Raw genomic sequence first — 16,305 nt, 5'->3', positions numbered from 1 at the left:
CTAGTTCAACTCCCAAAAATAAAGAGGCCAAAAGACTGGACCTTTTTGGGAGAAAAGTTTATTCAACAGCCAGCCTGCAGTTCCAGGTGGTGAACCATCAGGCCCTCTTGGGCAGGTATAATTTTAACATATGGGACTCCCTCCGTAAGTTGAAGATGTTCCTTCCTCAGAGTCTGGCTCAGGAATTTAGTACCCTGGTGGAGGAGGGCACCACAGTGGCAATGTGCTCTCTCCAGATGGCGTGGGATGTGGGCGAACTCAGTGGCTAGGGTGGTCACGTCGGTTGTAGTCATGAGGCACAGTCCTGGCTTCAGACCGCCGGCCTGTCCCAAGAGATGCAGACCTTTATCCAGGACCTCCCATTCGCTGGGATCGGTCTCTGTTTGGAGCAGACTGATGCAAGGCATGGATTAAAGTAGGGGTCCCCAACCCCCGGGCCGCGGACCGGTACCGGTCCATGGCCTGTTAGGAACCGGGCTGCGAACCGAGCGCACAGCAGGACATGAGCGGTGAGTGCACAGCAGGACATGAGCGGCTAGGACATGAGCGGTGAGTGAGCTAGCAAAGCTTCATCTGTGTTTAGAGCCGCTCCCCGTCGCTCGCATTACTGCCTGAGCTCCGCCTTCTGTCAGATGTTAGATTCTCATAGGAGCGCGAACCCTACTGTAAACTGCGCATGCGATGGAGGGAGTTTTGCACTCCTTATGAGAATCTAATGCCTGATGATCTGCGGAGGAGCTGAGGCCATGATGCTAGCGCTGGGGAGCGGCTGCAAAAACAGATTACATTAGCAGAGGTTTCACTGCACAGAGACCATAATAAATCAATCGCTTGCAGACTAATATCAGAACCCTATCAGTGAGTGGCAAGTGACAATTAAGCTGCATCTGGTGGCAGGCTTTATAGTGGCAAGTGAGTTGATGTACTTCAATTGTACAGCTGCATCTGGTGGCAGGCTTTAAGTCAGAATCCGACACTTATATTAGTCCGCACGTGGCCCGCCCATTATTTTATTTACCACTTCCGTCCGTGCCTCTTTCCCGCACAGTTTTGGTAAGCCCACAAGCTAACCCTGGCCAAAATGAGTAAAAAACAAACGTCACTGCAAAGCTTCTTTGAAAAGGGGGAAAGACCCAATGATGAGACAGCAGAAGACTCTAAGACGGCCAACAAAAAGAAAGCTGCATTTAAAAGAAAATACCAAGAGTCCTACTTAAATTACGGGTTCATTGCAACAGGTGACTCACATTCTCCACGCCCGCTTTGTATAATATGTGGCGACCGGCTATCCAACGAAGCCATGAAACCTTCAAAACTGCTTCGCCGCATGGAGACCAAGCACCCTGCATTAAAAGACAAGCCTTTGGAGTTTTTCAAAAGAAAAAAACGTGAACACGAAGAACAGAAGCAATTACTGAAGGCCACCACTTCATCAGATGTGTCTGCACTGAAAGCATCATTCTTAGTGGCTAACCGCATTGCTAAAGCTAAGAAGCCCTTTACTATTGGTGAAGAGTTGATCCTGCCTGCTGCTAAGGACATTTGTCGTGAACTTTTAGGAGAGGCTGTAGTTCAAAAGGTGGCACGTGTTCCTCTTTCGGCTAGCACCATAACTAGACGAATTGATGAAATAGCAGAGGATATTGAGGCACAATTGTTAGAGAGGGTGAACGAGTCACCGTGGTACGCAATCCAGGTTGACGAGTCTACCAATGTTGACAACAAGGCAACAATGCTTCTTTTTGGGCGATATATTTTTCAGGAGGATGTGCATGAGGATATGTTATGTGCACTTTTGTTGCCAACCAACACCACAGCTGCAGAACTGTTCAAGTTTTTGAATGATTACATGTCAGGAAAACTGAATTGGTCATTTTGTGTCTCTATATGCACGGACGGAGCAGCTGCCATGACTGGACGGCTTTCTGGTTTCACTACTCGGGTCAAGGAGGTCGCTTCTGAATGTGAGTCTACGCTCTGTGTCATCCATAGAGAAATGCTAGCTAGCCGAAAAATGTCATCTGAACTTAACAAAGTTTTGCAGGATGTGATTAAAATTATCAACCACATTAAAGTACATGCCCTTAACTCACGTCTGTTCGCGCAGCTCTGTGAGGAGATGGACGCAGAGCACACAAGTCTTCTCTTATACACAGAAGTGAGATGGCTTTCTAAAGGTAGATCACTGGCCAGAGTTTTTGAGTTATGAGAGCCGCTCCAGAGATTTCTTTTAGAAAAACAGTCACCACGGGCAGCACATTTCAGTGACACAGAATGTCACTTGTGTGACATATTCAACCTGCTCAACGAACTCAATCTGTCACTTCAGGGGAGAACGACAACTGTGTTCAAGTTGGCAGATAAAGTGGCTGCATTCAAAGCCAAACTAGAATTATGGGGGCGACGAGTGAACATTGGGATTTTTGACATGTTTCAAACATTAGCAGAGATTTTGAAAGAGACTGAGCCAGGGCCTTCTTTTTCCCAGCTGGTGCATGATCACCTATCTCAGGTTTCAAAAGAGTTTGAGCATTACTTCCCAACCACAAAAGACCCCCGAACTGGGAAGGAATGGATCCGCAACCCATATGTGAATAAGCCAGGTGAATCGACTTTATCCGTGCTAGAAGAGGATCAACTGCTTGAGATCACAAATGACGGTGGCCTTAAAAGTATGTTTGAGACGACTTCAAATCTCCATATGTTCTGGATTAAAGCCAAGGCGGAATATCCTAAGATTTCCACAAAAGCACTGAAAAGCTTACTTCCATTTTCAACATCCTATCTTTGTGAAGCAGGGTTTTCTGCAGTGACAGCAACCAAAACGAGATTACGGAGTAGACTGGACATAAGCAACACACTTCACTGTCTCTCATCACCCCCAGATGGGACCATCTAGTTGCAGGAAAACAAGCTCAGGGCTCCCACTAATTCTGCATTATGGTCAGTTGTATAATTATTTCATTATATATTTCAATAATAATAGAAATAAAAGTACAAAAATAAATGTAATGCGCTTGAATCATCCCAAAACCATCCCACAGGTCCGCGGAATTTTTTTTTTCTACGAAACCAGTCCCTGGTGCCAAAAAGGTTGGGGACCGCTGGATTAAAGGACACTTGGGTCACCCTTCACATATGCTGCAGTCTGTAGAGAAACAGTTCCTGCTGCCCCCTCTGCCAAGGCGTTGGCAGCCTCATCAAGGGCCTGCAAGGAGAAGGGATAGAGATATGAGCTTTAGTCGTCGCCGCCCTTCCTCCTCCCGCTCACCTGCGCAGCCTGGCCCAGTGAAGCATCCTGGGAGCCATAAACGCTCATTTTGAAGGTGTGCTTGAGAGCAGTGCCCCGATCAATTCCCCAGATCCACCTTGTTCTTTCCTTGACTGTCTTCATCCCTACCATTCAGCCTGGTCACAGGTCAACACAGACCGCTGGGTCCTGTACATAGTATCTTGGGGCTATAACCTGCAATTTTCGGCCGCCTGTACCTGCTAACCCCCTCTTCCCCATCCCTCTTCAAGCAACTCCTCGTCCAAGAGATCAAGAACTTCCTGCTCCTGGAGGCAGTGGAGGAGGTCCCTCAGGACATGAAAGGAAAAGGGTTCTATTCCCGCTACTTCCTAATCCCAAAAGCAAAAGTGGGCCTCGGACCCATTCTGGACCTACGTAGCTTCAACAAGTCTTTCAAAAAGTTGAAGTTTCGCATGGTCTCCCTGGCCTCCATCATCCCCTCCCTGGATCCAGGAGACTGGTATACTACCCTTGACTTGAAGGACACTTATTTCCATATTCCAAGGTCACAGACTTTTCCTCCGTTTCATAGTGGGTGGACGCCATTTTCAATTCATGGAGCTGCCCTTTGGCCCCTCATCAGCCCCAAGGGTGTTCACAAAATGTATGGCACCAGTGGCGGCTTACCTGAGACATCGAGGGGTTCAGGTCTTCCCGTATATCGACAACTGGCTCATCAAGGGCCAGTCTCGGGAGCAAGTGCAGAGGACCCTCAATCTGGTGCGTTCCACCTGCCGCAACCTGGGCCTGTTAATAAACGAGAAAAAGCAACACTTTTAACGCCTGTGCAGCAAGTAGAGTTCATTGGAGCGGTTCTCGACTTCAGGTCAGGCAAAGTCTTCCTTCCAGAAGTGCATTTTCAGGCCATGTTGGACCTGATCTCCCAGGTAAAGAACCACCTGCTCACTTTGGCTCGCACCTGCCTGTGGCTGTTGGGCCACATAGCCGTGTGTATGTACGTGGTCAGCCATATTTGACTCCATCTCTGTCCTCTGCAAGCGTGGCTGGCATTGGTCTACGTCCCCAACAGGCATGACCTAGACCGGGTAGTTAGGGTGCCAGATCACATCAGGTCATCCCTGGATTGGTGGTTGAAGCCCGGATCGGTGTTGGAGGGAGTACTCTTCACGACCCTGTCCTTGTTGCTGACCCAGGTCTCTGATGCTTTGGACCTGGGCTGGGGAGCCCACCTGGGTGAGTTGAGCACTCAGGGTCACTGGTTGTGAGACAATCTGGCTCTCCACATCAACATCAGGGAGCTCAGTGTGGTTTGCCTGGCCTCCCAGGCTTTCTTGCCCCACCTGAATGGCACGGTAGTTCAGGTCCTGATGGACAATACTGGTGTGATGTACAGTATTACATCAACAAGTATGGTGGTGCCAGAACTTTGGCCCTTTGCGAAGAAGCTCCCTGCCTGTGGGATTTTTGTATGTGGCATGCCATTCATCTGATAGCTGTGCACCTGCCTGGAACCAGGAACATCTTGGCGGATCACCTCAGGAGGACTTTCTCATTTCACCACGAGTGGTCGCTCCATCTGGAGGCGGTCAGCATAGTCTTCCAGAGATGGGGGACTCCCTAGGTGGACCTGTTCATGTCCAGGCAGAACAGAAAATGCGACATGTTCTGTTCAATCCGGGGGATTGACAGGGGCTCCCTGTCAGATGCCTTTCTCATCCCTTGGTCAGGGCGCTGAAGTATGCCTTCCCACCAGTGCCATTGATTCACAGGGTCCTTGTGAAGATCAAGCAAGACAGGGCGAAAATTATCCTAATAGTCCCCGCATGGCCTCGCCAGCACTGGTTCGGCATGTTGCTCAGCCTTTCGGTAGCCACCCCACTGCAGCTGCCCCTCTGATCAGATCTGCTGTCCAAGAACCACTGCAGCCTTTTGCACCTGAACTTGGTGGTGCTGCACTTGATGGCTTGGCTACTGCATGGCTAAGCGCGGACAAACAGTCATGCTCAGCCCGTGTTCAGCAGGTCTTGCTGGGTATCAAGAAACCCTCCACCAGAGTGACTTAGCTGGCCAAATGGAAAAGGTTCATGTGCTGGGCCTTGGAACAGCATATTCGGGCCAAGCAGGCCCTGCTGCATGAGATCCTGGATTATATGCAGCACCTCAAACTCCAAAGTTTGTCCCTGTCATCAATCAAGGTCCACCTGGCCACTATCTCTACTTTCCATTCTCCATTCCAAGGCAGGTCGATCTTTGCTCATGACATGATGGCACATTTTTTGAAAGGTCTTGAGCATTTCTACCCGCACATCCAGGATCCCATCTCCCCGGGATCTGAATCTTGTGCTGTCGAGGCTCATGGGGGCTCCCTTTGAGCCTCTGGCTTCCTGCTATCTCCTGCTTCTCTTCTGGAATGTTTTGTTCCTGTCCACGATAAAGTCGGCAAGGTGTTTGAGAACAGGGCACTTACTTCGGAACCACCCTGTATGGTCTTCAAGGATAAGGTCCATCTTCAACCACACCCAATGTTTCTGGCCAAGGTCATTTCCCAGTTTCATACTGGCCAGGACATGTACTTACCCATCTTCTTTCCAAAGCCTCATCATCAGATGAGGAGTGCAGGCTACACTGGACATCAGGAGGACACTGGCCTTCTACATAGATAGTACAAAGCCATTCCATAAGTCAACGCAATTGTTTGTTGCGGTGGCAGACAGAATGAAAGATTGCCCAGTGTGTGCTCAGAGGATTTCGTCCTGGATCATGGCCTACATCTGCTACTGCTATGAGCTGGTGAAGGTGTCTCCACCAGCAATCATGACAGCACACTCGACTAGGGCACAAACATCATCAGTGGGCTTCCTGGCACAGGTACCAATCCTAGAGATCTGTTGGGCCACTACCTGGTCTGTCCACATGTTCACATCTCATTATGCACTTACCCAGTAAGCTCAAGACAACGCTGGCTTTAGCAGAGAAGTTCTGCAAGCTGCAAGACAGTGAACTCCGAGCCCACCTCCATTGATACTGCTTGTGAGTCACCTAGAATGAAATTGACATGAGCAAACACTTGAAGAAGAAAAAACGATCACCTACCTTTTGTAACTGTTGTTCTTTGAGATGTGTTGCTCATGTCCATTCCATTACCCGCCCTCCTACCCCTCTGTTGGAGTTGCCAGCAAGAAGGAACTGAGAGGGCATAGGGCCAGCGGCACCTGATATACCGACACATGAACGCGGCACTCTGAGGTGCCACAGCTGACCCTACAGATACCAAGATACCAGATACTAAGGCAAAAATCTCCGATGGCCACATGCATGGGTGCATGCACACCTAGAATGGAATGGAGCAACACATCTCAAAGAGCAACAGTTACGCAAGGTAGGTAACTGGTTTTTTTGCTTTCACAAAATAAGCTTGGTACAGTGATGAACTGTAACAATGATACAATAATGATCTGTAACAATATATTTGTAATTTCTAGACAGTATTTATGTAAAATGGATTTAAGGTTGAGGATACATATCAGTTATTTGGAATGAGCTACATTACTGAGATATTGCAATTATCGCCAAACCAAGCATTATAAACCCAGGAAATTATCAGTTCAGGTTTAACTTAAAAGAAATCCAAACATGTTAAGGTATGGAAGTGCACAGTTAAGGCACCCAAACAACCTTAACTGGGTCAGAAGCTCTTCAAACTTTCCACATAGTTAAAACTCACTGAAATCTTGTGCAAAACTTACCTTTGAATATTTGAGGAAGTTAACGGTCATTTCCACCCACTCCCATTATTCTTAAAAATGGAATGTTTCTCCATTAGCAGAAACCTTAACTCTGCCCTGTAGTGACACCATGAAGGGGGGAAAAAGAAAAATGGGTATCTTTAACAATCAATGTATGTTAATCAGGGTCCACAAACATCAAAACTGTTATGTTGTTTGGTTAATGTTAATCCTAATAACACCCCTGAATAAGCATTTTTCATTTATGCAGATGGGAAAGCTGAATCTGAGAGGTGTTGGTGTGATAATTAAGGCTACAAATGTACCTTAATTGTGAGCTCAACTGTAAAAAGTACATGAAATTTCATCAGATGTCACAATAACCTCTAATAACAAATGTTGATAGGAAAAGGTGTGAAAGGAAGAAAGAGACTTAATTAGTCCAAAATAAAAGGTCTACTGATATAACTCAAGGGCTGTTTTAAGATCAAACTTGGTAAACAAGAGAACAGAACAGAAATCAGTAAACCAAAATTGATGTGTTGGAAACTAGGCCTAATTGGTGGACAAAATAATGAGGGGATGGGTTATTCCACCACCCCCATTCCATTTGTGGGTTCTTAAAGAAAGAGACTTTGAGGAGAAAAATTGGCTACTGGATCAGGCTTCACCGTCATAGTTGCCACCTCCTCCATGTCCTGGGACCCAAGGCCTTCATCCTGACCCTGAGAGTTGTCCTGACTAGACTGGACTATAGAGAGATACTCAGATGACATTGCCACCTCTACTGGCTCAAGCTAAATCCCAAACACCACCTGGGATGAAATGGGATTGGAATTTAACAGCTCCAGCCCATCTCAGCTAATTTCTCTTTTCCCCAAAAACACAGTTGTTACCATCTTTTATACCATCTAAGGGACTGTCGAACGAAAGTTGTTTTTTTTTTCTTCTAAAAACTCTTCAGCAAAAGGGAACACGGGATGTTGTTAAAATGAAAGCCTTATTTAATACTTTATATTTCAAATGCTTAAACTATTTTTCCTTCCTTTCTTTGTTTAATAAAAGGTTAAAAGGGTTTTTAGTGATGTATTTGCCACGGTACAAACCAGGCTGAGAGCTCTGTATTTCAAACCCCAGACTTTGTTTAACACTGTTTGATATTGGACAGTGACTGAGTTATGGTAACACCTTTTGCCTATTTATTCCATCTAAATTAATACAGTTGTGGGTTGATTTGCTCAAGGTCACACAGCAAGTCAAGTGGCAGAGCTCTGTTTACTTGGACCATCGTCTTAGTATGGATTTATATATAAGAATGTTATGTGGCTGCTATAGATTCCAGTAATCTATCTTAAATTGTAAATTTTAAGAGTGTTTGTGGGTAGAGCTCTTCCTAAACACAGAACTTGCATGCAGTGGGGAGTAAAGACCTGTGTTCGGAGGGCATGAATAAAGACAGTCCCTGGGTAGGATCAAGAGGAGTAAAAATACATCCTCTGTGTTTGTCAGGAGAGAGTAAACAAAACAAAACTTGTTTGCATGAGGGTAAGTGAACAAAACTTGTTACCTGTTTCTGAGTCATTGACAACTTTAAAGCAAACGATCTTGAATGTTTATGGATCAGTGCTCTAACAGGTAAAGCACAAATAGGGTACTAAATTCTACAGACCACCAAATCACATTGGAGAACAGGATTACCAGCCCCTTAAGCAACTATCTATAATTTGCAGGGTAAAAGGCTGTGTTATCATGCAGGACTTTAATCTGAGTGACTTGCTGGATGTCTCATGCTGCCAGTACTAAAACATTGTTGGAATTTCTAAAAATTATAGATGACAGTTTCCTAACTCAAAAAGTGTTGCATCTTGCACAGGAGAATTCTATACAATACCTCCTCTTCACAGATTAAGAGAAATTGATCACAGAACTAAAAATTAATGGTAGTTTAGGTACAAGTGATCCTGAATTGATTACATTTATTGTGGGCAAACAGATAAAAGTCCAAACTAATAATATATGTAGTTGGTGTTTTTAAAGGGCCAATTTCACAAAGCTGAATGGGAATATTGAGTAGGAATAGGAAAGTTATATTACCTCTATTTGGCATTGGTGCAATTAAGATCCAAATACTGTGATAGTTTTTGGTGTCAACAATTGAAGAAGGATGTTGATAAATTGGAGTGTGTTTAGAGAAGAGCCACGAAAATGATTAAAGGATGGAAAACATACGTTATATTGAAAGACACTAGGAGCTCAATCTGTTTAGTATAAGAAAGAGAAGATTAAGGCTGACTTGACCATAGTCTATAAGTACATACATGGGAAACAGAAATTTGATAATACAGAGCTCTTCAGTCTAGCAGAAAAAGTTATAACAAGATCCATTGGCTGGAAGTTGAAACTAGACAAATTCAGACTAGAAATGAGGTCCAATTTTTTATCTGTGTGGGTAGTTAACCATTGAAACAATTTACCAAGGTTTATGGTGGATTCTCCATCATTGGAAAAGTTTAAATCAAGATTGGAGGTTTTTCTAAAAGATGTGCTGGAATTAATTCAATAAACAGGAATTAATTCAAGGAAGTGTTATGCTGGAAGACAGATTAAATGATCACAATGGTCCCCTCTGACTTTATAATGTATGACTATGGGCTTGTCTTCACTACCGGAATAAGTCGACATAAGTTATGCTACTCCAGCTACGTGAATGAGTACCGGGGTCAGCCAGACAGTGCTCGGCCATCGATTTAGCAGGTCTTCACTAGACCCACTAAATCGACCCCTGTTGCATCGATTGCAGGAGCATTGACCTCCCCATAGTGAAGACCAGCCCTATGAAAACCCTTTTGTATGTGTGTAGGTATAGGAAGTAAACACAGTCCCTGTGTATGGAAAGAGGGAGGGAACAAAACCCTTATGTGTGTGGGAGAAAGGAGAAAACACAGTCCTATGATGAGAGAGAGGGATTTTGGGATTATCTCAGGCCCAGCAAAGAAAAACACACTATACAGTTAACCTGTGCACATATGTTAATGCTGAATATTTACTAACATTTCTGGAGTCCCAATTAAGTTTGTGTTACACTGCCATGGAGAGTAAACAAGTTGTGTGTAGCATGTTTCCTTGTTTGTTGTAAGGAGAAGGAAGCTCCTAGTGAAGTGAAATCTGTCTATCTCAGTGGAAATGTGCTAGGTGGACATTATGCATAATTAAGAGGTGTCCTATATCTTTAAATGTCCTTGTTTTTTAATGGCTTGTGAGTTTTTGAAATCAAATAGATGAAATCACATCATATGAAAACTCTTGTCCAATGTCCAGAACTTCATACTGAAAATGAGGGTACGTCTACACTACGGGACTATTCCGAATTTGCATAAACCAGTTTTGTAAAACAGATTGTATAAAATCGAGTGCGCGCGGCCACACTAAACACATTAAATCGGTGGTGTGCGTCCACGGTCCGAGGCTAGCATCGACTTCTGGAGCGTTGCACTGTGGGTAGCTATTCCGTAGCTATCCCATAGTTCCCGCAGCCTCCCCCGCCCCTTAGAATTTCCGGGTTGAGATCCCAGTGCCTGATGGGGCAAAAATCATTGTCGCGGGTGGTTCTGGGTAAATGTCGTCAGTCACTCCTTCCTCTGGGAAAGCAACGGCAGACAAGCATTTCGCGGCTTTTTTCCCTGGATTGCCCTGGCAGATGCCATAGCATGGCAATCATGGAGCCTGTTTTGCCTTTTGTGACTGTCACCGTATGTGTACTAGATCCCGCTGACAGAGGCGATTCAGCAGCGCTACACAGCAGCATGCTTTTGCTTTTGCATGACAGCAGAGATGGTTACCAGCCGTACTGTACCATCTACCAATCCATAAATTGGTAAAAAGATGATCATGGTTACCAGTCCTTTTGCACTGCACCATCTGTTGCTGTCATAAGTGCCCCTGGCTGCTCTTAGCCAGGGGCGCAAAAGCCAAAATTGGGAATGACTCCCTGAGTCAATCCCTCCTTTTTGGTATCTAAAAATAGAATCAGTCCTGTCTAGAATTTGGGCAAGTGTACTAGAGAACCACTGTATCATAGAACCAGAGAGCACAGCTGCTCTGTGTCAGATCCAGCAGAAATTATGAGCTGTATGCTATTCACAGGGGGTGCTCCTGCAACAACCCCACCTGTTGATTCCGTTCTTCCCCCAGCCTTCCTGGGCTACCGTAGCATTGTCCCCCCACTTGTGTGATGAAGTAATAAAGAATGCAGGAAGAAGACACAGTGACTTGTTAGTGAGAAATGAGTGGAAGGCAGCCTCCAGCTGCTATGATAGTCCAGACAGGACAGTAAGGAGTGTGGAGGAGAGGAGCCCAGCATCCCTCTGCTAGTCCAGGGGCAATTGAATCTTTTCTTTACACATGAAGGGTGGGGGCTGATGGAGCTCAGCCCCCTGTTGCTATGATGACGATGGTTATCAGCCATACTGTACCATCTACCAGGAAAAATTAGGACCAGGCGCCCTTGATTGACCTTACCGATGCTAGTCGGCATGGTTACCAGTCCTTTTGCACTGCCCCATGTGCCAATAGGCTGATGATGAGGATGGGTACCAGTCGTTTTGTACCATCAGCCACCCATGGCGGGGGGGGGGAGCAAGGATATTGGCGTTGAGTGCTGCAGCATCGCATCTATCTGCAGCATTCAGTAAAGATAGGGTGACATGTAAAAGAGTCAAGAGAGGATTGTTTTCCCTTTCACTTCTGGGGGTGGGTGGGGGGGTGCGTAGATTGCCGAGCTATGCCCTGACCCACCGCAGACACTGTGTTTGACCCTAGAAGCATTTGGAGCTCAGCCAAGAATGCAAATACTTTTCGGAGACTGCAGGAACTGTGGGATAGCTTGAGTCCTCCAGTCCATGAGCGTCCATTTGATTCCTTGGCTTTCCGTTACGCTTGTCATGCAGCAGTGCGCTGAGCCCCTGCTATGGCGTCTGTCTGGAGATTTTTTTAAAATGATTTTGAATTTCGTCTTCTGTAACGGAGCGCTGATAGAACCGATTTGCCTGCCCTTACAGCGATCACATCCGCATGGTCCATGCGGGAGCTCTTTCTTTATTTTGATTTTTAACTGCATCGCCACCCGTGCTGATCGGAGCTCCACGCTGGGCAAACAGGAAATATTCAAAAGTTCGCGGGGCTTTTCCTGTCTACCTGGCCACTGCATCCGAGTTCAGATTGCTGTCCAGAGCGGTCAGTGGTGCACTGTGGGATACCGCCCGGAGGCCAATACCGTCGATCTGCGGCCACACTAACCCTAATCCGATATGGTAATACCGATATTAGCGCTACTCCTCTCGTTAGGGAGGAGTACAGAAACCGGTTTAAAGAGCCCTTTATACCGATATAAAGGGCCTCTCAGTGTGGACGGGTGTGGCGTTAAATCGGTTTTACGCTCCTAAAACCGGTTTAAACGCCTAGTGTAGACCAGGCTTAAGGGGCTGCCTACACAGCAACTAGACACCCGCAGCTGGCCCGTGCCAGCTAACTTGGACTCGCAGGGCTCAGGCTGTGGGGTTGTTTCATTGCTGTGTAGAAATCTGGGCTCAGGCTGGAGACTGAGCTCTGGGACTCTCCCACCTTGCAGGGCTCTACACCTGGGGATCCAGCCCAAGCCCAGAGTGTTACATAGCAATGAATCCGTGACTTCCAGAGACCTCTGTGACTTCAGCCTGTGGCAGCTGGGAGATGCAGGGTCCCCCCGCCGCCTGTGGTGGCTCTGAGCAATGGGAGTACTCTGCAGCTCCTGGCTGTTTCAAGCAGTGGGGGAACTCCACAGTTCCAAACCCCCACGGGTAGCGGGGGACCCCGGAGCTCTAAGCTGCAGCCCCTGAGATACTGTGGGCAGTGTGGGGACTCTGCAGCTCCCCATTTTGTCACAGATGTTTTTAGTAAAAGTCATGGACAGGTCACAGGCTTCTGTGAATTTTTCTTTATTGCCTGTGATCTGTCTGTGACTTTTACTAAAAATATCCGTGACAAAATCTTAGCCTTAATTATAGGTCTGAGATATATTAATGGTCATGTTGCGACAGCAGTGTAAATAGTGTAAATCTCAACACTTTTAAAAATATAACCAGATAAGAGATCATTAAGAAAGGTTACTTAGAACTTATAAAAAGATATCTTCATAGATTCTTGGAAGATCCAAGAATCTATGAAGATATCTTTTTATAAATTCCAAGTATTTTTTTCACAAAACTAATTTTGAAACTGTATCCATTTAATTTCATTTTTAAAATTTGTGAATGTTGTGTTCTAGCAAACTGCTCTGCACTGGAGTGCCTACTACAATAACCCAGAGCATGTGAAACTTCTTATAAAACACGATTCTAATATTGGAATCCCTGATATTGAAGGCAAAATCCCACTTCATTGGGCAGCTAACCACAAGGATCCCAGTGCAGTTCTAACAGTCAAATGTATTCTGGTAAGAAAGTTTATTATAATAATTCCTTTCTGTCTATTTTCTTGTACTCTAATATACATATTTTCAATTTCATAAATTTTGATGGCTCACTCCACTTATCCTTGTAATGCTAAACCCTTCGGTGTCCAATAACTGTTTCATAAGAAATAGAATATACCTCACAGTGCACCTAGGCAGCTGTGTTATGCTGAAGATTGAAAGGAATTCCTTCTGAACTGCAAAGGACAGTAAATTTGTGGCCTAATGTATGATATGATTATTTACATAGCTGTAAATGTTTTGGGGGCTGTAAAATCTACCCTTTTAAATAAGCATATTTTTGTCTCAATGACCTCTTGTGCAGTGAATTTCATTTGGAGATTACCTTATATGTTACATATGTTTCTTTTCATTGGTTCCAGATTGACTGCCGCTTAATTTCATTGCATGAATCCAGTTTCTTACATTATGGGTCAGAGTACAAGGATATGCCTAATCAATTTTCAGCGCGCCCTGGATCAGTTTATTCAGAATTATACAGTCCCCTCTAGAAATCTTCCTTTGTGGATTAAATAATCCTTTGCTGACATGTATGTTTTCCTTCTCTGGACCCTCTCTCTCTCTCTCTCTCTCTCGTTAGAAACTATAATGACTGTGCAAAATCATACAGAATTGTTAGGGCCGAATTCTGTCCTGACTTTCACTCTGTGGAACCCCAATAACTTCAGTGACATGAAACAAGGGTATGAAATTCAGGATTGCATTTTTCCCTTCATATCACAGCAGTCTCTGTTATTTTCTACCTCTTTAAGATGTTTTTGCACTAGGCAGACATCCATTGAGCTATCTAAATGGCTGTTTATCCTCAGAAGACCTTACAAGTTGAGAACTCATCTGCACATATGGAAATTCAGCCCAATTTGCTAAAGCATATTCATAACCATACATTTAGCCATTTTAAATTTTAGACTATTAAATAGTAATTTTCTGACATATATAATTAATAGTAATAGTAATAATAATAATGTTTACAAAATTGTATTGGGCATGTTTTTGTTCCAAATATGGCATTTGGGTTTTGAAGATGTTTGTAATATAGTCAGTACTTTGGGGTTTATTTACAGTACAAGATAACTTTAAAATAATCATTTTATAAACATCTCCAAGTCCAGTGCTGTAGACAGATAGTTGCAGAACAATAGGCAGTGGTTAAAATAATCAGATTTAGAGTTTTATGTTTTCAAATGTTAGAGTTGTTTAAAACCGAGATTATCAAACTTTTTCATAGTATGAACTATCTCACAAAGAGCCTGATCCTGCACCCACTGAAGTTAGTGGCAAAGATTCCATTGACTTCAGTGGTACAAGATCAGCGTCACGGTCGGGTGTTATTGTGAAATGTAACTATACACAGGTGGCCCTTTCTTACTCAACAAATTTTAGGTTTTACAAGTTTAAAAATGCTAAAAGTAGGTTTTTACTATTGTTTCCTCTTTCTAGAGCCAACACATCTGAGCACATGAGTGGAAGGATTCTGTACTTCTTTGTGTCTTATTAACCAACAGCTTATTATGTTCCAACTGATTACCCCTGGAGTAGCACTGGTTTAAATGAGAACATATTTTGACCTACAAAACCTTTATAACAGATGATAATGTATGAAAAGAAAAGAGCTCAACTTTACTCTCAGAGTAGGTTAAATTTGCAAGGCTAGCAGTTAGCAACAACTGATTGTATTTGATACAGAAATCATTAAGACAAAAAATATGTACCCCTACAATGCCATTTTCATAAAGTAAACTTTCAGAGGAGAGCCAGAATTTAAGCTGGAGATCATCTCCTGAACAACTTCCCTTCTCACCTTTCCAAACCCCACAGTACTCGGTTACGTGAAAAAAAAATTGGGACAGAATTAAAGGTAAAAGAACAAAGTAAAGTTGCACCATCTGATGGGTGCAGCTGCTGAGTTCCATATCCCTATTTCTTATCTTTTATTGTTTATTTCTTTTTTACAAGTATGAGATATGGTATTTATTAGTTCAAAAAGTTTCCATGATTTCCTGCCATCTCCATTACTCTAATCATGCCAATCACTTTGCAATTTACTTATGTACTTTCAATTTTAACGTTGTGTGAAAATCTAATCACAGCTAAACTTTACACCAAAAAAAAAACAACCACCTAGCAAAGAAAGACAAGAAGCAGCAGTATAGGAGATGATAGCTGCTTAGTTATTTTTATATTAATTTGTCAAAAAAATCTGGAAGCACTTGTGTCCTGGACTAGGTACAACTAGTAGCAAGAGTTGTTGCTTGAAGCTTAAAAGATACTTCACTATTGTGGCAAAAGCAGCTCTGCAGACTATGTGGAAGTGCTCTGTGGACCATCAGTGCTCCCCATACCGCAGTTTGAAAACCACTGATTTAAAACTTCCTCGTTAAGCACTGGATGAACCAAAATTTAGCTTCCCAAAATGCTGGAATAAATTAGAGATGAGGGAATGATGATCTTCTGGTTCCCAATAATATCATCAATTTGTGCACACATTTCTTCTCTAATATACTTTGGAGCGTTCATTGAAAAAGTCATTCATTGCTATACACTTTGTCATTTTGAATGAGCCATGTCTTAAAAATAGTGGGATTGCTTTCTCATCTTTCTGCCATATATTCCAGCTACTAAGCAGTCCAAATAAGCACAATGACAGCCAACTGTACCCAGGAAATAACAGAGCGAGAGAAGAGACTTAATTCCCCCCCTTCGTTCATTGAAATGGCTCGAGTAAAAACAGTTTGGCAATGTAGTAGAACTGTAAGCCATACTTCTGTTATTTTTCTAAAATTTATAACAGCTTGGCATCTGTAAAAACATTTCTTTTA

The 16,305-nt window shown here is 43.9% G+C and overlaps 1 protein-coding gene across 9 annotated transcripts in view; it reads left to right on the top strand.

Annotated features, from left to right (window-relative positions):
- Nucleotides 1–16,305, top strand: part of INVS (inversin) — a 234,669-nt gene that overhangs the window by 101,851 nt on the left and 116,513 nt on the right. For all 9 annotated transcript variants that reach the window (XM_045005806.1, XM_045005801.1, XM_045005802.1 and 6 more), the window contains one exon: nucleotides 13,280–13,447. In XM_045005806.1, coding sequence (XP_044861741.1) covers nucleotides 13,280–13,447 — 168 coding nt within the window. The remainder of the gene's footprint in view (nucleotides 1–13,279; nucleotides 13,448–16,305) is intronic.

The sequence above is a fragment of the Mauremys mutica genome, chromosome 2 (assembly GCF_020497125.1).
Source record: "Mauremys mutica isolate MM-2020 ecotype Southern chromosome 2, ASM2049712v1, whole genome shotgun sequence".
Lineage (NCBI taxonomy): Eukaryota > Metazoa > Chordata > Testudines > Geoemydidae > Mauremys > Mauremys mutica.
The sequence above is the reverse complement of the archived record's forward strand: the minus strand, read 5'-3'. Positions and strand labels throughout refer to the sequence as shown.